The sequence below is a fragment of the Bubalus kerabau genome, chromosome 3, assembly GCF_029407905.1.
Source record: "Bubalus kerabau isolate K-KA32 ecotype Philippines breed swamp buffalo chromosome 3, PCC_UOA_SB_1v2, whole genome shotgun sequence".
Taxonomy (NCBI): domain Eukaryota; kingdom Metazoa; phylum Chordata; class Mammalia; order Artiodactyla; family Bovidae; genus Bubalus; species Bubalus kerabau.
Genome location: NC_073626.1, coordinates 83,963,600 through 83,987,733, shown reverse-complemented (window position 1 = coordinate 83,987,733; position 24,134 = coordinate 83,963,600). Strand labels below are relative to the sequence as shown.

General features: G+C 37.1%; 1 protein-coding gene across 4 annotated transcripts in view; it reads right to left on the bottom strand.

The window, feature by feature from the left end:
- Positions 1-24,134, bottom strand: part of TTC21B (tetratricopeptide repeat domain 21B) — a 96,060-nt gene that overhangs the window by 60,275 nt on the left and 11,651 nt on the right. For all 4 annotated transcript variants that reach the window (XM_055572380.1, XM_055572382.1, XM_055572379.1 and 1 more), the window contains exons 5-12: positions 23,138-23,260; positions 18,592-18,749; positions 13,394-13,478; positions 12,220-12,318; positions 10,630-10,822; positions 10,116-10,213; positions 9,632-9,832; positions 5,309-5,438 (exon numbers count right to left, since the gene is read on the bottom strand). In XM_055572380.1, the coding sequence (XP_055428355.1) occupies positions 5,309-5,438; positions 9,632-9,832; positions 10,116-10,213; positions 10,630-10,822; positions 12,220-12,318; positions 13,394-13,478; positions 18,592-18,749; positions 23,138-23,260 (1,087 nt within the window). The remainder of the gene's footprint in view (positions 1-5,308; positions 5,439-9,631; positions 9,833-10,115; positions 10,214-10,629; positions 10,823-12,219; positions 12,319-13,393; positions 13,479-18,591; positions 18,750-23,137; positions 23,261-24,134) is intronic.

The window sequence follows — 24,134 nt, the reverse complement described above, 5'->3', positions numbered from 1 at the left end:
ATTTACTCTGTTAGTTTCAGGTATAAGTAGTGACTCAGTATTTTTGCAGATTATATTCCATTATAAGATATTAACTACATCTGGGAGTCTTAAAACAGAAGGAAATGATCAAAATGAAAGTGATCAAAATACTGGATTCTACCTTGGGCTGACAGCTAAGGGAGGAAGAGGCTCTTGAGAGAAACACAAGCACAGACTCTAGGTGCTAGAAGTTTCGTGATATAACCCACATTGATTGACATTTAGCCATCTCATAAACTGGCCTTTAGCAGGTACAGCTAGACCAGAGCCCTGTGTAACTCCGCTAAATTATTATCTGTTCAATAACTCTCTGTGACCTTACCTGACACCTCAACAAACAAAATAAGGCTTACAGTCAGGCCTTCGGTCCCAAAGGCTCAACCTTCTTATAGCAGAAATCCATTTAAACAGAAAACATTCTTCTTAACAACAGGGGTTTAATGAACAAAAATTTGGCTGAGTTAGTACAATAACTTATTAAATGAAGAGTCAAAATCTGTCAATTAACCATTAAGCATGATAAATATTAGAGTTTTCATTTTGATGCAATCCCACACTCAGAACTGTACAGGCAAAAAAAAGAAAGGATGATTAAGCATAATAAATTTGCAAGCAAATTACCACCCCCACATTCTTTTAGGAAAGAGAAGGATCATGGAGATAACCTGAAAAAAAGTGATTATTACTGGGACTTCCCTGGTGATCCAGTGGTTAAGAATCTGTCTTGCAAGGTAGGGGACACAGGTTGGATTCTTGGTCAGGGAACTACGATCCTGCATGACATGGAGCAACTAAGCCCACACGCCACAATGAAAGATTCCACATGATTCCGTGAAGATCGTGCATACTGCAACTAAGACCTGACGCAGCCAAATAATAAATATATTAAAAAAAAAAGAAAGATTATTTCCCAAAAGAAGGGTTTGCAAACAAGAGCCTGAAAAAAAAAAAAGAGAACTATGTGAATAACTGAGATCTTTTTTGTTTCTTCTAAAGGTAAAAAGAAGGAATATGGCCAGTTAGCTTTAGAAGGCCACTAATTACTTAAAAATGGAGAAACAGGTCATTGTTGTTGGGAAAAAAGGCCATACAAACAAATATCACATCAATATCACATTCTTATCTGAGATCAGCTCAAATTCTCTTGAGGAAAAAATTAAAGAAATTTCATTTCTGTCCTGCAGTTCTGCCTTTGTCAGGGTCTTCTGTCTGGGGAGGCCTTACAAATAGCTGTGAAAAGAAGAGAAGCGAAAAGCAAAGGAGAAAATGAAAGATATAAACATCTGAATGCAGAGTTCCAAAGAATAGCAAGAAGAGATAAGAAAGCCTTCTTCAGCGATCAATGCAAAGAAATAGAGGAAAACAATAGAATGGGAAAGACTAGGGATCTCTTCAAGAAAATCAGAGATACCAAAGGAACATTTCATGAAAAGATGAGCTTGATAAAGAACAGAAATGGTATGGACCTAACAGAAGCAGAAGATATTAAGAAGAAATGGCAAGAATACACAGAAGAACTGTACAAAAAAGATCCTCACGACCCAGATAATCACGATGGTGTGATCACTGACCTAGAGCCAGACATCCTGGAATGTGAAGTCAAGTGGGCCTTAGAAAGCATCACTACGAACAAAGCTAGTGGAGGTGATGGAATTCCAGTTGAGCTATTCCAAATCCTGAAAGATGATGCTGTGAAAGTGTTGCACTCAATATGCCAGCAAATTGGGAAAACTCAGCAGTGGCCACAGGACTGGAAAAGGTCAGTTTTCATTCCAATCCCAAAGAAAGGCAATACCAAAGAATGCTCAAACTACCACACAATTGCACTCATCTCACATGCTAGTAAAGTAATGCTCAAAATTCTCCAAGCCAGGCTTCAGCAATATGTGAACCGTGAACTTCCTGATGTTCAAGCTGGTTTTAGAAAAGGCAGAGGAACCAAAGATCAAGTTGCTAACATCCGCTGGATCATAGAAAAAGCAAGAGAGTTCCAGAAAAACATCTATTTCTGCTTTATTGACTATGCCAAAGCCTTTGACTGTGTGGATCACAATAAACTGTGGAAAATTCTGAAAGAGATGGGAATACCAGACCACCTAATCTGCCTCTTGAGAAATTTGTATGCAGGTCAGGAAGCAACAGTCAGAACTGGACATGGAACAACAGACTGCTTCCAAATAGGAAAAAGAGTTCGTCAAGGCTGTATATTGTCACCCTGTTTATTTAACTTATATGCAGAGTACATCATAAGAAACGCTGGACTGGAAGAAACACAAGCTGGAATCAAGATTGCCAGGAGAAATCTCAATAACCTCAGATATGCAGATGACACCACCCTTATGGCAGAAAGTGAAGAGGAACTAAAAAGCCTCTTGATGAAAGTGAAAGAGGAGAGTGAAAAAGTTGGCTTAAAGCTCAAGATTCAGAAAACTAAGATCATGGCATCCAGTCCCACCACTTCATGGGAAATAGATGGGGAAACAGTGGAAACAGTGTCAGACTTTATTTTTCTGGGCTCCAAAATCACTACAGATGGTGACTGCAGCCATGAAATGAAAAGACGCTTACTCCTTGGAAGGAAAGTTATGACCAACCTAGATAGCATATTCAAAAGCAGAGACATTACTTTGCCAACAAAGGTTCGTCTAGTCAAGGCTATGGTTTTTCCTGTGGTCATGTATGGATGTGAGAGTTGGACTGTGAAGAAGGCTGAGCGCCAAAGAAGTGATGCTTTTGAACTGTGGTGTTGGAGAAGACTCTTGAGAGTCCCTTGGACTGCAAGGAGATCCAACCAGTCCATTGTGAAGGAGATCAGCCCTGGGGTTTCTTTGGAAGGAATGATGCTAAAGCTGAAACTCCAGTACTTTGGCCACCTCATGCGAAGAGTTGATTCATTGGAAAAGACTCTGATGCTGGGAGGGATTGGGGGCAGGAGGAGAAGGGGACGACAGAGGATGAGATGGCTGGATGGTATCACTGACTCGATGGACGTGAGTCTCAGTGAACTCCGGGAGTTGGTGATGGACAGGGAGGCCTGGCGTGCTGCGATTCATGGGGTCGCAAAGAGTTGGACACGACTGAGCGACTGATCTGATCTGATCTGATCTGTAATAAAGAATTTGGCTGGCCTTGGTTCCCAGGAGACCATCTCTAAATCTTGGAATATCCCGAGCAATAAGAGTGTCTTTGTTATTCATGGTAGGCCCTGCTAACTTATGCTAATTTGACTAAGGGCTGGCCAGGCCAGAGATCCCAACCATGTGGTTAGAGGGGTAGGGACTCTGAGTTGCCCATACCAGCCTGACCTGGGGAGAGGGTAGCTGGAGACTGAGTTTAACGTAATAAAACTCTTGGGTACTGAACCCTGGGTGAGCTTCCCTGCTGCTAATGTTCTAGAGGTTGTCATATGTTGATGTGTCAGAAAGTTGATGTGTCCTGACTCCACTAAGAAACGACAATGGACGCTTCACACGTGGGACCCTCCCAGACCTCAACCTCTGCATCTCTTCCTTTTGCTAGTTCAGATGGATATTTTTTGCTATAAAACTCTAATCCTAGCTATAGTGCTTTCCTGACTTCTGTGAGTCTTTCAAGTAAACTACTGAACCTGATGGGAGTCGTCAGAACCCTTAAACTTGAACCAGCAAGTCAGACATGCAAATGGCCCTGGGATCGCCTGAGCTTGTGGCTGCTGTCTACAGGTAGGGCAGTCTGATGGAGACTGTGCCCTTAACCTGTAAGTCTGGTTCAACTCCAGGTAGTTTGTACCAGAAGTCACTGCAGTTGCAGCTTAGCAAGAAACGACTGTTTAGACGTGTGCCAGCACTATTTCACATTATTTCAGGCTGCTCTTTTTAACAATGGGGTTAATGTACGAGACTTTCATTCCTAGCAAGAGTTAGTTGCTCAGCCGTGTCCAACTCTTTGCCACCCCATTGACTGTAGCCCACCAGGCTCCTCTGTCTATGGGATTCTCCAGGCAAGAATACTGGAGTGGGTTGCCATTTCCTATTCCAGGGGATCTTCCTGAAACAGGAATTGAACCTGGGTCTCCTGCATTGCTGTCAGATTCTTTACCATCTGAGCCACCAGGGAAACCCTTCATTCCTAGTGAAAGTGAAAGTTGCTCAGTCGTGTCCCACTTTTTGCAACCCATGGACTGTATAGTCCATGGGATTCTCCAGGCCAGAATACTAGAGTAGGTAGCCTTTCCCTTCTCCAGGGGATCTTCCCATCTCAGGGATCAAACCCAGGTCTCCTGCATTACAGGCAGATTCTTTACCAGCTGAGCCACAAGGGAAGCACTTCATTCCTAGAGACTTTGGCAATGAAATATTACTATTAATATACTGAGACTGATTTATATAAAAATTCAAAATAAATGTGTTTAATAATTTAATAACAGAACTCAAAGTCCCATTTGAGTATCTAGTATGTGACACCCATTCTAACTGAAAATAAAGTAGAAATATCACATGGCTCGACAGAACTCACTTAGGAGAAGGTATCAGAGACTCACTTCTTACAACTAGAGTATTTTAGAGGTGAAATAAACTCTTCTGATAATTTGGTTCTTTTTTAAAAATAGTTAAAACCAAGACCCAAAAAATTAGTAAAGTCAATCTCTTAACTCTGTTATATATAGGAAGTAACTGTTCATGAGAATGAACACATTTAAGGTGGTTTCTGCCCTACAGGACTTTACAAACTTAATTTACTCTGCATAGCATGTAGCCAGCAAAGATATATATATATATATGGCCCATGTGATGGTCTACTTACATATATATTGCCAAACGTGTGTATGTCCTAAAACGCTAAAGGAACAACTGAGCTTATTTTTTTAAAGCTATGAATTACCAATAACAGAAACTAGATAGGAATTAATATATTTCCTAAGTATCTGAAACCTGATAAACATCAGATTTGATTATGCCAATGAATCAATAATGACAGATTATGATCTGTTCAAAGGAGAGATTAAAGACTATAAATTTTTACTGCCTGGCTTTAGTACTATCTGATGGACTTTTTTTTTAAGTGGTAGAACTATATTTTTCCAGAAGTTCATTTGAATCATAGAAGTTTATGGTAATCTTTTTTAAAGAACTAAATAGTTAAGAGTTGTACAATTTTATTCTGTATAAAAGTTAATTAACTGTGCATATATAAAATGTGTATTTTGTGTGACTATTCTTCATATATGAGGAGTGCTTAGTTTGTTCATACTTGTTCTTATCAACATCAGAATATAAAGGTTATTTTAAGCTTTTAATGTACACCTTACCTGACAAATACTTCACTTTTGCTATTAGAAAGACGGCCTGCAGAAGACCAGGAACGGTTCTGACTATAGTCTCCAGGATTGAGGTACAACGTCTGAGAAGTGGAGAAAGAGGCTGCCCAGGACTTGCAGGCTAAACAAAACAAATCAGTAAGTCATTTTTATAAGTTAACAGTATTAGGCTAAAAATAAACACATTACTAATTGTAATGTGAAGAGCAAAACCCACATGCTTTTCTAAAACTTCTCTTATTCTATTTATTGTCCAATATCTCACTACGACTAGATTAATACTAGTTTATTTCCCTGGGATCTATGAACAGACTGTATAAATGATGGCTTTTGCTCAGCAAAATAATTGTGAAATTACTATATAGTTACTAATTTGATAACATGAAAGGAGCATTTATGTTCAAAAGCTTTATCAAGGAAACACACCTGTTCAAAGGAATAATGAGAGGCAGAGTTTCTTGCTGGAACTGAGAGTCAAGGGAATGCGAGTTCTAATTCTAAACCTGTCTTGGGATTTTACTCAATTCAATAACCTGCACCACCCTCGAGAATACTGCACAGTTTTTAGAGAATTCAGATTTTGTCATCGTAGTAGAAATCCAATGGCAGAACACACGCATGTACACTACACCAAATGTCTCATATTCCCCACTTTTCTGTCTGATGTGTTTAGGCCCTCAATTTATTTTCTCTTTTTATTAATAATGAATTTAATAACTAAAGTAGTACTAGACCACTTGTTTATTCTTTTAATGGCTATCTACTCAATCTTTATCCAGCAGTTATCCACTCACAACTTAGAAATGTGATATTAGATTTTAAATATTCCACATTTACTCTCCTGCTTTACCTTACTAATGCTCCTTCCTTTATCTAAAGGATGATCCTCCCCTCCCCGTAAGATTCTTAACTGAAGCACAGCCTCTTACTGACAACTGACCCTACAAGAAGCCACTGTTACTAACAAGAAAAGTGTGGTATCTTCGATGTTGAGGCACCAAAAAATCTGTGCTCAAAACAATTTTCAGAACACAACTATTGTTGCCTAGAATACTTCAACTTCTTGAAATTTCTAAAGCACTTATCTAGGTAATAAATTTTTTTTTAGCATTCTTTGTCTTATTAGTCCTACAGTAGTTTCATATTTAGTTTTGCATCTTTTATAGGGCCAAGGATCCTTATGTGTCTTAAAGATGAGACTTTTAAAACTTTACACGGTAATGGATATAGTGTATATTCTTAAAATATATTTACTTTTTCAGTGCAATTGAAAATAATGAAAGCACAGGTAACAGGGTGAGGTTCTGATGTCATCTGCCTCTTGCTAAAAATTACTCATTGAAAACAACCATCATTTTTCCTCTAATTTCAGAACGAATCATAGTAAAAAAATCTAGGGCTTATAAAGACAATCTCTAAGATAATATCTGCTTGATTTTTTTTAAAAAAAGTATGTATATGTATATGTAAAAGGGCCAAAGTAACAGAAACAGAGCTGGAGAGACAAGTCTGCCTTTTTGATATTTCCCCAGGAAAACAGCATTGTAATCCTAATTAGATTCTATCATGCTGGTGAAGGTTATATTATGGAAAAATAGAATGACTGTGCACTCGGAGAAGGCAATGGCTCCCCACTCCAGTACTCTTGCCTGGAAAATCCCATGGATGGAGGAGCCTGGTGGGCTGCAGTCCATGGGATCGCTGAGGGTCAGACACGACTGAGCGACTTAGCAGCAGCAGCAGCAGTGCACTAGGGACCCAACTACAACTTAACAGAATATTTCTTGCTCCTTTTACAGTTTACTCTCAGTCCAGCTGCCAGAAGAAGCCTTTTAAAATGCTGAACTGGATCATGTGGGAAACCATCTGGTGGCTCCCCACTGTTCTCAGAACCGAAGTCAGAGAAATCACCACCAATTCAGTTTCCTATGCTGAGACCTATGGTGGCCACTCCCTGCCTCCTCACTCGGTCCCAGCCGCCCTCCTCTCCTTTGTCCCTTTGGGCCACTGCACAATGGCTCCTTTTGCCTGAAACACTCTATACTATATTCCCACGTGACCTTGAAGTTTTTGTTCAAATTTTACCATCATAATGAGGCCTACCTAGATCACCTTATCTAAAATTACTACCCCCTTTCACTCTGTTTTGTTATTTTCTCCTGTAATCTCCTAATATACTACATAATAGATTGATTGTATTAAGTTTCCTCCTGCTAGTATTCATGTATTAAGAAGGCAAGGAATATTGTTTGCTTTTACACAACTATTTCCCCAACTCTGAACAGTCCACTGGGAACCCTACAAGCATTTGTTGGATGAATTCTAAATACTGCATGGGTACTGAAAAATGCTTTCCAACTCATGAGCAACTGAAAGCAGATCATGACTGGAGAAACTGAGATCAATCCCAAGTGCAATTCCAGAGTGGTTAGTTGAAAAAAATTGGTCATGAAAGTCTGGAAAAGGATATGATGACCAATAAAAGGCAGTGTGAGCTCCCTAAGGAAAGGTCATTATTCTCATTTCCTTGTTAACACAGTTACTGAAGCTGTAACTTCAGGGAAAAATCAGGGAGAATACTAAAAACTATGCTTTCAGGAATGAAGTATTTGATAGTGCATGCCATGATATCTCTATGTTGAATTGTGAGTTGAGTATAACAAAGTTAAGTCATCTGCTTATTGCCTGTAATAAAAGAGCGCTAATGGATACATGTCAACTTGGAATGAACTCTGTGGTAATACAAGAGGGTTCCATTCTCAGTTCTACTTGGAGCCACATAGGCAGATGATGTTTGACAACAAGTTCAGTTCAGTTCAGTCTCTCAGTCATGTCCGACTCCTTGCGACCCCATGAATCGTGGCACGCCAGGCCTCCCTGTCCATCACCATCTCCCGGAGTTCACTCAGACACATCCATCGAGTCCGTGATGCCATCCAGCCATCTCATCCTCTGTCGTCCCCTTCTCCTCCTGTCCCCAATCCCTCCCAGCATCAGAGTCTTTTCCAAAGAGTCAACTCTTCGCATGAGGTGGCCAAAGTACTGGAGTTTCAGCTTTAGCATCATTCCTTCCAAAGAAATCCCAGGGCTGATCTCCTTCACAATGGACTGGTTGGATCTCCTTGCAGTCCAAGGGACTCTCAAGAGTCTTCTCCAACACCACAGTTCAAAAGCATCAATTCTTTGGTGCTCAGCTTTCTTCACAGCCCAACTCTCACATCCATACATGACCACAGGAAAAACCATAGCGTTGACCAGACGGACCTTTGTTGGCAAAGTAATGTCTCTGCTTTTGAATATGCTATCTAGGTTGATCCAACCAGTCCATTCTGAAGGAGATCAGCCCTGGGATTTCTTTGGAAGGAATGATGCTAAAGCTGAAACTCCAGTACTTGATGGATGTGAGTCTCAGTGAACTCCGGGAGTTGGTGTTGGACAGGGAGGCCTGGCGTGCTGTGATTCATAGGGTTGCAAAGAGTCAGACACGACTGAGCGACTGATCTGATCTGACACTTATGTCCAAAGTTATAGTGAATAACAGGTCTAAGGACTCTGGTTAACTGTTAAATCAACAGGGGTCGATAATGTAATGTGATTCACAAAAAAGAAACTGATGGATATCCAGAATTAGGAAGCAAAGAATCTGATCTAAGTTTTTCAGGCCAAATCCATATTTGGAATAGTGAGCTTAATCATGCACTGATAAAATCAAGAATATCCTCAGACTCACAACCAGGGATCTCAAACTATGTCATTAAAAAAGAAATGGTTGGAAACTGGAATTGTTCAGAAACAGGAAAATTAATTTCCAACATCTGCAGGTCTGTTCTATGAATGAGGAATACACTAAGTAACTGGACTTGCTCCATTTCACTGTAGAGAACAAAAGGAGGACCAGTAAATAGCTGAATTTTTTTAACACAAAGCAAAATCTGACTTAACACAGGAATTACAGTCTAATAATCATAGTTACAAATAAGAACTGTATCTTTGAGTGAATCCAAAGATGGGATGGACACTTAATGAGGATATTATGGAGTAGATTCTAATACAAGGTGGGTGCCTAAATTAAATGACTTCTAATAGTTTAAATTAAAGATTTTAAGATTTTATGAATTACAAATGAATATTTGTAAACCAAAACATTTATTAGTTGATAGTAATCATTACTGTAAATATTTTCATTAAAAACTATTTCAACTAATATAGATACAAATACTTTCATTTTATAGTCTAATCTGTAGAACATAATTAGTACCTTTTATAAAACATCATGTAAATGCATCTTTGAGATTAAGTCCCAGAAATACACACCTGCATTGGACAGAAATTCAGATATTCTGTAACAATTTCTAGCAAGAAATCAGGATTTAACTTCTCAAAATACTGTATGCCAAGAGGTAAGTCCTCCAACTGTGAAAAATGAGTGTCCAGGACATCATTTAACAAATTAATAACCTCTTCTTGTCGTTTATTTTTCCTCATAGCGAGAACTGCATGTAAATAGGTTAATTCCTGGAAAATAAATAGTTTTCATAAATTACTCCATACAGTTATAAAGCCATTTATTTCTACCTAGATTTCAAATGTATATGAAGAGATATTTATAGGCACTATTTGTTCAAACTTAAATATTAGTTTACTTGGATTTTTAAAATCATGTGGAAAATTAATAAATGTAACTACATATTAAAATTAGTACATTACTCCTCTAATCCCATTGTTAAATTTTTAAACATTTAAAATTTCATATTTTATAAGTAGTTAGAATCTTCCCTGATAAAATAAAAGACTATACCGCTGATTTTCCAATAGACTGCTGAACTTCACTAAGGAATTCTAGATGCTGATCTGCATCCTGTAGTTGCCCTTCTATTAATTGACACTGGATAAATCCTAAAAAGAAAACAGATGAAAATGGGAAAAATCCACATCATTTCAGGCATGTACATCTCAAGTTAACACAAACAATATTAAACAAGGTTTTTTTTTTGGCCATAATACAAAGTTTTAGATTAAAAAAAGAAAAAAGAGTGAAAGGAAATGGGTAGCTTTGTACCCAAATAAAATCAGTTACTAAGGAATTCTTAATTTATGGGAATTATCTCATAAAAATCTATTACCTGCAGATAGTTTTTAAGAAACAAAAATTCTATTTTTAAAGGTACATGATTTTTTTCTGCTGTAGATAGTAGAGAACTGTTTAATTTTAGAAAACTACAGAATATGTCTTTTCTTCTTTAAAGGCAGGTGTTAAAAGCAATCGTTATTTGCCTCTGTATAAGGAACGCTCATAGATGCAGCTGCCATACCAATGAGCGCAGACACACTGGTCTCGTCTAGTGTCATGGCGGTCTTGTACCACTTCAAGGCCTCTTTCACTTTCCCGTGTAAAATCATTTGGTATCCAAGCTCTGTAGCAAATTCTGACTGCTGAGGATTTAAGTTAAAAGCTCTTTCTAGTAATGTTTGGGTTTTCTGAAGAATGAGTTGACTACGTCCACACTAAAAAGAAAAAAAAATTAAGTTAAACTAAAACAAGTCTACTAAGATGGAAGAATTTGTTTTTTTCTAAATGTACATATGAATAATTTGTATTTCACAGATGAAAAATATAGGAAAAAAATTATTTCATAACTGAAGAATAATAAATCTACTGTATTCACTATCTAGATAGTGCATCAACAGTTTATATCCTATCAGAACTTAAACATCCTAATGAGTAGTGCTTTTAAAAAACAGCTCTCTTGAAAAATGTATTGCTTCTATGGTACTCCACAAGCATATTTTTTAGAACTCGCTTTTTAAACTGTCTCATGACTGTCTTATAATTAGAGAAGAAAATCATTATTTAAGGTTTTATATATATTTACATATGTGTGTGTGTAGATATAGCATAATATAGAGAGATGTATATATTTTATTGAACTTTTATTGCATTGAAAACTAGGATAAGAATCTGATTTACCCCTAAAGACAAGTGTGCTACTAGTGAGAACCATGCCTTATAATCTTCTTGAAAAAACGCCTTCAAAAATATTTCAGGAAATGGCAATGCTGTCAGAATTAAGTATATACTTTTTGAACATCATTACTTTGAAGAGTTGTTACTTACTAAATTGTTTGATTTGCTGTAAACTAGTAACAATTATGTGTCTGCAGTAGGCAAATAAAAAAATGTTAATACTCCCCACTAACTCAAATTTCTGTAATGGGGAGCAGTTCCCCTAAATTTCACATAATCTGACAACCTTTGTTTTTAATTAAGAGAATTCAGTTTATTCATGTCATTTAACAATAATAAACTTAATTATTTTCTTTCAACTTTACTTTAATAATTATTTTACTCAGTCTGCCCTTTTCCTTATTTTTTTCTAGCATAGTTTCAATCCTCTCATTTCTTGTATTGGTTTTAAGATTCTGCTATATTTATCTATTCCATTTCCAATTACCTCTTTATGGGTGCTTGTCATAAAAATCATTTCTTTACTATTACAAAAAGCAAGACAGAAACCATTTCCTCAATCCTAATATTCTATTACTTACTTTAAAATATTTAAAAAACAGTTTTAAAAACATAAAGGAAAGAACAACCTTAGTCATAAATCCTATGCTCTGGTTAAAATAAATCACTTCCCATTTCCTTCGTCTGGAAGGCAGTTTCCTATTCTTAAAGGATTCACAAGTGCCACTTCCTCCATGAACCCTCCATGATGGCTTTTTATAGCTGGAAACTGTATCTCCTCTGAACTACCTCCCTTAAGAATGTATCACATATTCATAGGCACATCTATGAATTTTCAAGTATTTTCACTCTAGGCCATATGCTTTTTGGTGCTTCAACATTTGTGACTAATTTTATATTTCCAGCTACAAATAACAGAGCTTTGCTGTACTCTTACAGTTCTGCTGAAGGCTATTGTGATCGTATAAAAAAGTTGAGCATTCTGTGGTTCCACGGCATCCAACGCATTTCCTAAGTTTTCCAGCTGGGTGGCAGCCTAAAACAAAAGTATTCAGTATAATTTTAAAATATACTAAGAATAAAAATAGCATAATATATGACATGTACATTAGTAAATTAGTATTTATATGTTAAAAAAATCTTTGCTTTTATCAATTCCCCTTCTTCCAATGAAATCATATGGTGCAAGAAGGTAAAGGATCCTTCCATAAAAAGTGCAATGATTATAAGTAAAAATTACATTATAAAACGTGCTTCTTTAATAGTTGTTACTGAATAGAAACCTTTGGGTGATATCCAAATATTCAAAGACACCTATAATATCCAGTTAACTATACATGCCAAGCTCCCTCTCCAATAATTTATGACACATATGAGATGTGAATGATAACTTATTTACAAACATTAATATTATATGAGGTCAGTCCTTGGATTACCTACATAGCCTGGTTTATATTTAAAATATTTTTGAGACCAAAAAAATCAGATAATTGAAAAATAATTTCAATGCCTGGAAAATTTACTCTCGATTTGCTCCTGCTAAGATTCTTCTAGTATTTACTGAAGTACTTACTAGGTACTATCACATTAACTCATTTAACCCTAAATAAGAGTCTAAATTTATTGTCTGTTATAATATTATTGATTTCAGAGTGGATTTCGGCATCCCATAAACCAAAATATACAGTCAATGTGTTCATTACCAGAGAAACGTGTGCTTTATAAGGTTCAATGGGATTTCATCCTAACCCATTTAACTTATGCAAACTCAATAAAATTGTAAAAGTACTATTATATTTTGTATGTTCTCTTCCATAACCAGTACCACTTGTTACATTAATCATATATCATATGACACATGACTTTTACATAAAAACAGCATCTGCTGTAATTAATAATTTTTAAAGCTTTCAAGGGTAATTTTAACTATATGATACTTTTGCTTTACTAGGTGATTTAAGATACCCACCTTTGTTAAGGTATATTTCTAGGACTCAACTAAAAACTGCCATGATATACATTCTAAAAGCACTTCAAGGCTCTTTAGTATGTGCATGTATGTGTAACTATATATTTAATACAGGAAAGTTATATAGTACAATACAACTTACCTTCTCTATATCCCCCTCCCTACACAAATAGTAAAGGGCCAGCATTCTCAGTGCTTCCAAATTCTGATTATCTTGCAGCATCAACCTGCAAAAAAAATTTCAGTTAATGTTGAAATAAATTATGTATTATTATTTGACAACTTGCAAAGTTGGTTTGCTGGTCTGATTACTCCACGGTTTAAGTAAGTAATTTTCATTAGCAAAATGACACTCCTTTATAAAAATTATCAATCTCATTATTTAAAACCAAAAGAATCTCTGGATCTTTATCTTAATATGTTCATGAGGCAAAATGGTTGTCTGAGGAGGCCTTATAAATAGCTGAGGAAAGAAGAGAAGTAAAAGACAAAAGAGAAAAAGGAAAGATATACCCATTTGAATGCAGAGCTCCAAAGAATAGCAAGGAGAGATAAGAAAGCCTTCCTAAGTGAACAATGCAAAGAAATAGAGGAAAACAATAGAATGGGAAAGACTAGAGACCTCTTCAAGAAAAATTAGAGATACCAAAGGAACATTTCATGCAAAGATGGGCACAATAAAGGACAGAAACAGTATGGACCTAAGAGAAGCAAAAGATATTAGAAGAGGTGGCAAGAATACACAGAAGAGCTATGCAAAAAAAACATCTTAATGACCCAGATAACCACAATGGTGTGATCACTCACCTACAGCCAGACATCTTGGAGTGCGAAGTCAAGCGGGCCTTAGGAAGCATTGCTATGAACAAAGCTAGTGGAGGTAATGGAATTCCAGATGAGCTATTTCAAATCCTAAAAAATCATGCTGTGAAAGTACTGTACTCAACATGCCAGCAAATCTGGAAAACTCAGCAGTGCCCACAGCACTGGAAAAGGTCATTCCAATCCAATTCCAAGTTTTCATTCCAGTCCCAAAGAAGGGCAATGCCAAAGAATGTCCAAACTACCACACAACTGCACTCATTTCACATGCTAGCAAGATAATGCTCAAAATTCTACAAGCTAGGCTTCACCAATATGTGAACCAGGAACTTCCAGACGTTCAAGCTGGATTTAGAAAAGGCAGAGGTACCAGAGATCAAATTGCTAACATCCATTGGATCATAGAAAAAGCAAGAGAATTCCAAAAGAACATCTACTTCTGCTTCATTGACTATGCTAAAGCCTTTAACTGTGTAGATCACAACAAACTGTGGAAAACTCTTCAAAGAGATGGGAATACCAGATCACCTTACATGCTCCTGAGAATCCTGTATGCAGGTCAAGAAGCAACAGTTAGAACCGGACATGGAAAACAAACTGGTTCTAAATTAGGAAAGGAATATGTCAAGGCTGTATATTGTCACCCTGCTTATTTAACTTATATGCAGTGTACATCATGCAAAATGCCAGACTGGATGAAGCACAAGATGGAATCAAGATTGCCAGGAGAAATATCAATAACCTCAGATATGCAGATGATACCACCCTTAGAGCAGAAAGCAAAGAACTCAAGAGCCTCTTGATGAAGGTGAAAGAGGAGAGCGAAAAGCTGGCTTAAAACTCAACATTCACATAACTAAGATCATGGCATCTCGTCCTATCACTTCATGGCAGAGATGGGGAAACAATGGAAACAGTGAGACTTTCTTTTCTTGGGCTCCAAAATCACTGCAGATGGTGACCGCAGCCATGAAATAAGATGCTTACTCCTTGGAAGAAAAGCGATGACAAACCTAGATAGCATATTAAAAAGGAGAGACATTACTTCGCTGACAAAAGTCCATATAGTCAAAGCTATGGTTTTTCCAGTAGTCATGTATGGATGTGAGAGTTGGACCATAAAGAAGGCTGAGCACTGAAGACCTGATGGAACTGAACAAATGGGGTAACACATTAGGTTTCTTCTCATGCATGGCATGCTACGTTATTAGCTGCAGCTTTTCACTCTCCCTAATACATGCTTTCTGCCATGTAACTGAGCAGTTCCTCCTACAAATCCTGGCTTGTACATCACTGCCCCCGACTACAACGTGGGGCTGTTTCTTGGCCAATAGGATCAGGACGGGAAAGACAGTGCGCCAGCCCCGTTTCAGAGGCACTGCATATTTCTGCTTGTCCTCTGCATCTCTGCCATCGCCAGGAGAAGGGCTTCCTCTAAGAAGCTGGTGCTATGTGGCTGGAGCCCAGAGAACACCCTTAGAGCTGACCTGAGTCCAAACTGCAGCGAGGTTTCATGCCCTCTCAGCTGGACATGAAACTTGAAGCGGAGCCCCAGCCACATCTGGACTGGGTCAGTGACCCTAGATGATCCACACCAAAGTAAGAAATGAGCACATATTATCACATGCCCTGAGAAGTGTGGTTGTTTGCTGCACATCAGTAGTGGCCCAAAGATACTACTCATTTGGGATTAAAGAAATTCTCCCCAATAATCTATAGGTTTCATGCAATTCAACCCAACATCTTATAAGGTTTTTTGCATTTTTTTTTAAAACAAGCTATTCTGAGAGTCAACTGCAAAAGGCCAAGAAAACCATCAGAAAAGAAACATGATGGAGAACTTCTTAAAAGATGTCAAAGTCCATTAGAAATATAGGGATGGATAGATTTCATTAATAAGAAAAAAAGGACCAGTGACTATACAGGGGAAAAAAATGGCTTTTAGCATTAAAAAAAATGCTCAATTGCAACACAAACAAGGAAGTAAAAATAAAAGTAAGGTACCATTCTTATCCTACCAGATTGTTTTTTTAAAAAAACAAAACAAAAAACCTCACATTGACAATAGCCAAAATTCCTGAGGATAGGGGAGGGGACATTCAATAGACTAACAATGAGAGTATAAGTTAGTATAGTTTCTCACAACTCAGTAGTATTTATCCAATGTCAAATGTGTACATTTGAGGCAGGAATTGCACTCTCTCCTCAAAATCACTTTCACCTTATCTGCTTGGGCTCTGGGCTACCCAATCTCCCAGCCATCTCTGCAGGTAGCCGTGGCCAATGTGACAGCAAGCAGTATGTGCCATGTCTGGGCCTGGATTTTTAAGAAAAGCAGAATGACTCCTCCACACTCTTTGCTCTCTTACCAGGTGGACACCAACATCATGAGGTTTTAGGTAAAGGCAGAGTTGTAAGACAGAGAGAACTTAGGTTCCTTAAAGACAATGTGGAGAAAGGCTGACTGATCAAGTCTTACACCCACTCAAAGCAGTTACAGATGACAAAAATAAACATATTTGTATCTACTTTTCACAAGAGCTTAGCTTACCCCAAAAAATAAAATTCCCTTTAAATCAGTAATTTGTTATTTGGGAAACCATCCTCCAGAAATACTTCTCCATGTGTATAAAGACGTGTGGGTGTGTGGCTGAGTGGGTGGGTGTGTTTACTACAATAATTAGAATAGCAAAAAATTAAAAATAGCCTAAATGCCTATCAATGGGGAAGTATAAAATAAACTATATTTATGTTCACCTTATAGACACCATTCATGGCTAATGAAATATTTAAGTTAAAGAAAAATCAAGTTTAAAAACCATATAACAAGTCTGTTTATCATTTTTTAAATGCCCCCACGATACATATATATATTTTGCACATTATTATGCAGATACTTCCAACACCCAGCACACAAACAGTGCCTAGGTAAAAAATCGGAAAAGTATAAACATCAGAAACTTATTTATGCACAAACTGTGGCCTCCAAATACCACTTCTCAGTAAAAGGAGTTAGATTTCCCTGTACAATGGCCGATACCTATAATGGGTCAGTAAATACACAAAATAACCCTGGTATATCTTGCCAAATGTAACAGTATGGACACTACAAAAGACTTCGAGGATCATGTCATAAGGACTTGAAGAAGCTACTAATGACCAAAGATAAGTCAATCTGAGCAACTATAATAACCAAAATGGTTAGAAACACTCAAAGTTTAACCCATATCACATAAACAAACAAACCCAAATCCTTAATCACCACTGGCGAATGCTAGGTATGCAAGGGGCCTTTTTTACTTGTTTCTGAAACCTGGGAATAAGGTCAAAGACTCAAGCATTTATCTAATTTTTCCTGTATGAACTGTAACATTAGATAACGAACCAGCAGAAGTTTTTCTTTACAGGAGTATTCTAAATAAGAAATGCAGAAGGAAAGATATAATCTTACTATAATCCTAAACCAAGTACCCAAGTATTAAGCATGAATTGCTACTAATATCACACAAAAAAGAGGCATGCAGAGATTATGTCTGTTTGATGGAAGAACACATCAATACTTATGAATTAATGTCAGACAAAAACAAGTATTGAATGTGAATCTAACCAAGCCTCTGGATCCATCAACAATTTATTGGAAAAACTGAGTATAAGCAACAAGTTATACGCTAATATGGCACACAACCAATACAATTCCTATCATGGAATACCTGCTGGATAAAAATCCTGGTTTCATTAACTTAACAGTGAGAAGAAAAAGAAGAGACTGCTGGAGAGAAAGAAGGAAAAGCAGAGAGGGAAGAAGAGAGAGGGAACCATCCAAGGCCCTCAGACTTCAGAAGAAAAACTAAACTCTTTACAATGATGAACAAGACCCTTCCCAGCCTGGCATGCCTTCCCCCTCCCACCCTCTGTTCTGAGGTTACCGCCTAGTCACCTTGCTCCTTCCCACCCTTAACCATATGACACGGACTTTTGCCTCAAGGACTTTGCACCTTCGTTCCCCTCAGTCTGCAACCTTCTCTGGAATGTCTGCACACTTGCTCCCTCTGTCAAATGGCATCTTCGCAGAGGCCTTCCCTGATCAGCTGATAAAATAGAAGCCCTTCCCTGATCAGCTGATAAAATAGAAGCCCTTCCCCCAACTCCCTATATCACTTTCCAGCTTTACTTTTTCTCCAATGAGCTTATAACTTTGTAACACCCTACAGAATTTCTTGTTTACTTATTACATGGTTCTTCTCATTTGAATATAAGCTTCATGAGGTCAGCAATTATTGTCCTTCTGAACCTTAAGAGTGTCTTAGAATAGTTACTCAGGTGTTAATATATATTTATGTAAACCAATAAATTCAGTCCTTAAAAAACAATGGAATGTCAAGATTTTCTTCAATTCTATATTATTTGTAAAAAATCAAGTTGAAAATACCTTACAAGAAAAAAATACACATAGATTTTCTTTTTTCTCGAAATTAAAACCAGACCCAAAGATATTTGTGAGATCTTGTTTTACTTAACCTCTGTGCTGTCTCAACCGTCTGGTCCCAGTCCTGCAAAGCTAGCTGTAGTTTCATTTTCTTTACAAAAGCAGGAAGGAAACTTGGAAAATTCATGATTATCTCGTTCACAGTCTCCAGAGCACCTGAATAATTTTGGCGCATCTCAAGGCATTGTGCCTAATGGGAGAAAAAAGTAAAAAGTGACATCAAAACTGTGATCATATACACTTAGGTTCTCACAGCAGGTGAGGTACAATTCTATTACTTAACATTTTCTATATTTTTGCTTTCTGACCTTTCTGTAAGGAATAGTTTTCACTTTTATAATCAGAAAAGTAAGTTTTAATCAAACAAAATTTTGAAACATCACACAGAATCAAAATATTTTATACAATAAGTGATTTTGTTTTAAAATTCACTTTAAATAACAGAAATATAGTTTTAGGATAAAAATTTTAAAGAATATATCAAAAAGAATGTATTTATAACAGAAAAAATTACCTTTTAGAATAAAATATTTCAGGATATCTGTAAGTAGCATCTAAAACTAAGAAATTTTTATCTTTTTAAAAAAATTACTTTCCGCCTTAAGAAAATTTTAGAGATAAACAATATAATTTGCGAAACTATCTCAATATTTTCACTTCTAAGAATTACCTTAAAGACATAACTGGATATTATGATAGAATTATTTACAATAGAAAAAGTTAAAGTAAGCCAAAATGCCAAAGCCTTTGACTGTGTGGATCACAATAAACTGGAAAATTCTGAAAGAGATGGGAATACCAGACCACCTGACCTGCCTCTTGAGAAACATATATGCAGGCCAGGAAGCAACAGTTAGAACTGGACATGGAACAACAGACTGGTTCCAAATAGGAAAAGGAGTACGTCAAGGCTGTACATTGTCACCCTGCTTATTTAACTTATATGCAGAGTACATCATGAGAAATGCTGGACTGGAAGAAACACAAGCTGGAATCAAGATTGCCGGGAAAAATCTCAATAACCTCAGATATGCAGATGACACCACCCTTATGGCAGAAAGTGAAGAACTAAAAGAGCCTCCCGATGAAAGTGAAAGTGGAGAGTGAAAAAGTTGGCTTAAAGCTCAACATTCAGAAAACTAAGATCATGGCATCTGGTCCCATCACTTCATGGCAAATAGATGGGGAAACAGTGGAAACAATGTTAGACTTTATTTTTCTGAGCTCCAAAATCACTGCAGATGGTGACTGCAGCCATGAAATGAAAAGACGCTTACTCCTTGGAAGGAAAGTTATGACCAATCTAGACAGCATATTCAAAAGCAGAGACATTACTTTGCCAACAAAGGTCCGTCTAGTCAAGGCTATGGTTTTTCCTGTGGTCATGTATGGATGTGAAAGTTGGACTATGAACTGTGGTGTTGGAGAAGACTCTTGAGAGTCCACTGGACTTCAAGGAGATCCAACCAGTCCACCCTAAAGGAGATCAGTCCTGGGCGTTCACTGGAAGGACTGATGTTGAAGCTGAAACTCCAATACTTTGGCCACCTGATGCAAAGAGCTGACTCATTTGAAAAGACCCTGATGCTGGGAAAGATTGAGGACAGGAGGAGAAGAGGACGACAGAGGATAAGATGGTTGGATGGCATCACCAACTCAATGGACATGGGTTTGGGTGGACTCCAGGAGTTGGTGATGGACAGGGAGGCCTGACGTGCTGCAGTTCATGGGGTCGCAAAGAGTCGGACACGACTGAGTGACTAAACTGAACTGAACCCAAAATGTCCACATAGCATTAAATAACAGCATGTTCATTTGATAAGATTTCAGGTGCCATTAAAGGTCATTATGTTAATTTGTAGACCTATACTTATGAAACAGAGATGTAATTTACAATATAATAAATTTACCTGGTTATCTCCAATGCTGATATTTATTTTTAATTCAGATATTACTGTATTCTAAAATTTTTCTACAATGTACATGTAATTACTTTCATGGTCAGAAAATATAAATCTACAAATTAGTATGTGCTTTAAGAACAGATGATGAGGCCTAACACGTTTTTTAAAACGTGTTACTGAATCCCCTTCAGGAGTAAATTTAGTCCTAGAATATCTCAGTTCAAAATGAGCATCTGCCTCAACAGATGCACAGTATAACTGCAATACATTCCTGAAATCAGTTTGAGATTATATTCCCATAGAATTAAAGGAAAAGTGTGAGAACCATCCAATGATGCCATTGACTGCATCAAAATAAATTATTTAAACTTCTCAACGGCATACAGCAATAGCAAAAAAGAATAAAGATAATTTTAAAAAATATATAGACACCCTTGGAATCTGTCTGAATAGCTGGTAACTTAAAATAACAAAATCATGACAACAGAGCACATCTAGTACTTCCTTAGACCATTACCTCCCATGTGAATGCAACATATCATACTCAGATCAGATCAGATCAGATCAGTCCCTCAGTCGTGTCTGACTCTTTTGCGACCCCATGAATCACAGCACACCAGGCCTCCCTGTCCATCACCATCTCCCAGAGTTCACTCAGACTCACGTCCATCGAGTCAGTGATGCCATCCAGTCATCTCATCCTCTGTCGTCCCCTTCCCCTCTTGCCCCCAATCCCTCCCAGCATCAGAGTCTTTTCCAATGAGTCAACTCTTTGCATGAGGTGGCCAAAGTACTGGAGTTTCAGCTTTAGCATCACTCCTTCCAAAGAAATCCCAGGGCTGATCTCCTTCACAATGGACTGGTTGGATCTCCTTGCAGTCCAAGGCACTCTCAAGAGTCTTCTCCAACACCACAGTTCAAAAGCATCAATTCTTCGGCGCTCAGCCTTCTTCACAGTCCAACTCTCACATCCATACATGACCACAGGAAAAACCATAGCCTTGACTAGATGAACCTTTGTTGGTAAAGTAATGTCTCTGCTTTTGAACATGCTATCTAGGTTGGTCATAACTTTCCTTCCAAGGAGTAAACGTCTTTTAATTTCATGGCTGCGGTCACCATCTGCAGTGATTTTGGAGCCCAGAAAAATAAAGTCTAACACTGTTTCCCCATCTATTTCCCATGAAGTAATGGGACTGGATGCCATGATCTTCGTTTTCTTAAAGCTCAACATTCAGAAAACATATCATATTAAATGAAACTAAATTTGCTATATAATTGGTTCATATCATTCCTGGTTGGACTTCAACTAATGGAAGCCACTGCTTGAATGAACTGAAAAATACATACATAATTGGAATGGGTTATATCAGAAAAAGAATTTAAACCAGTCTAAAAAGTATTAGAGGAAAAGGGAAAATCCTCCTAAGCTGCTTATATTAACACTTGAAATAGCCCTACCTGAGAAGATTATCTACTAGCTTTGCTTTAAGGACTAGAGAGGAAGAGAAATGAGACAGAAAAACTTAAAAAAAAAAACAACAAAAAACTTGCTATATGCCTGTAAGCTCTAGCAGCGCCATTAGGCAAAACCTGAGTCCAGTCAGTATGAATTCTAGTTGTCCTGATGACAAGCATCTGAAGAAGCTCACTAGTCCTGGAAATTGACAAGAGCAATGTAGGGATATTGGCAGTAGCCAAGACACTAATAATCCTCTTTTTCTTTTTTATCCCCTCCCCCAAATCGCTAATTTAATAGACTGTTTTCCTAATATAAATTTAGTTTCTTTTTGCTGAAATAAAAAAATAATTTAAGGCATTCAAAGTCATCAATGGGATTGAAGAAAGAGTCCAAATTAAACATTTCCACCCATCAATGATTTCTAATGACTTTGCCACTTGGTTATCCCTCCCAAGGTATGGGTTAAGTGAGATCATGTTATTTCTCTTTTCATCAGCTGCCAATCTACCCGGTTCAAAGCAAGAGCCAAGGGCTTTACAGAAGGGTTAGCCTCTCATCCCCATCCCATCCATACCCACCTGCCCTGACACTCACCTGCCTTCCCTCAATCCTTCACTTCTCTCCCCTTCACTCATTTTGCTTTAGTCTCCAGACTAAAGGCATATGCCTTAAGGTATATGAACTCTCTACCCCTATTTGTAATGCTCTCCCTAGGGGCCCACATGGCTTTAAACCTCACCTCCTATTCACCTTTGCTCAAATGTCACTTTCTCTGACTACAACATTTAAAACTGCTTTCATACCCCAGTTGTACTTCTCGCTCTGTATTCTTCCATTGTACTTATCACCTTCTAATATACTATATAACTTGCTTCGTTTATTGTCTCTCTCCACCAGTAGAACATAAGCTTCATAAAAGAAAGACGTTTTATTTTGCTCAGGGTAAGACGCCTCATAGATGTTTGGTGAGTAAATAATGTAGGAACCATCACAACTAACAACAGCAACAACAAAAACAAATAAAATTGATCCAGGATTTAAGAATTTGGCAGGGAGTACTTTTCCCTAGTTTGCTGTTCATCATCCTATACAAATGCAGTTGAGAGTTGAAAGTAACATTTAAAACCATCATTTTGAGCTAGTTTTGTTGGGTTTCAGATATATTACAAATAAATTTTAAAACACCATTTTATTAATCTAACTCCAACTCACCTTACCCAGTAGAGCAAAAATATCATTCCCATCTTGCAATCCCTCTTCAAAGTATCTTAATGCTTTTTTAGTATAAGGTTCTTTTCTTCTTGTAATATCAAGCCATGCTTTCAAAACCTGTCCCTGTAAAACAAGTAATTCTTTTATTTTTTCTTGGAAATGAAAGAAACAAATGTGGATGGAGTTAAACGCTACATCATTCTTATTTGTAATCAATCGCAAAAATCACTCTATTGAATAATCTTATAAAAAATAAAACTACAATAAAATCACTTTCAAGCCCTTGCCAGCCTAGAGTCTTGAGGACTATTATGAGTTTCAGTCTTTAAGATTACTACTATAGTCAGTATTAATATGAAGAAGTTTGTAAAACAATTAATGCTAAATAACCAATATTCTTATGTGTGGTTTTTAAAATAAACTATTATTAATAATTGTTAAACATGTAATTCAGTACATAAATAAGAATTTGTTACTTTTTTGGGGGAAACAGACCAAATGAAATAAGATGAGGAAGAAGTTCCTTGTTTCACATTTATTAAATATTAAGATAATTTGGCAACTATCTCATTCTCTTTGACTAGTTCAGTGAGATTCAAATAAAAGGATAAAATGCTCTCAGAAATTTAAAGATGAAGCAGTCATGAACATTTACCTTCAGAAATGTTAGTAAGCCAATGGGCTGTAAGGTTTATAGGATTAGAAATAAGATGGATACTCGTATACTATTTTTCTTTTTAATGCCAAATAAAAAATTATGAAATCTGCTCCTTTGTAAAAAAAAATTCTAGGTGAATTAATAAATCTTCTAAATCTTTAACTAAGATCATATTTACTTCCCTGTATTACACCTGAAAAGACAGGTAAGAATTCTTAAACAATGCTACTTCTACTCACTAGATCACTGTCCTTATTTGAATTGTTTCAAACTTGTGGATGATTCCCAACCTTTATTTCTAATCCAACACCTCTTCTAATTTTTTCTCTTCTTTCCAAA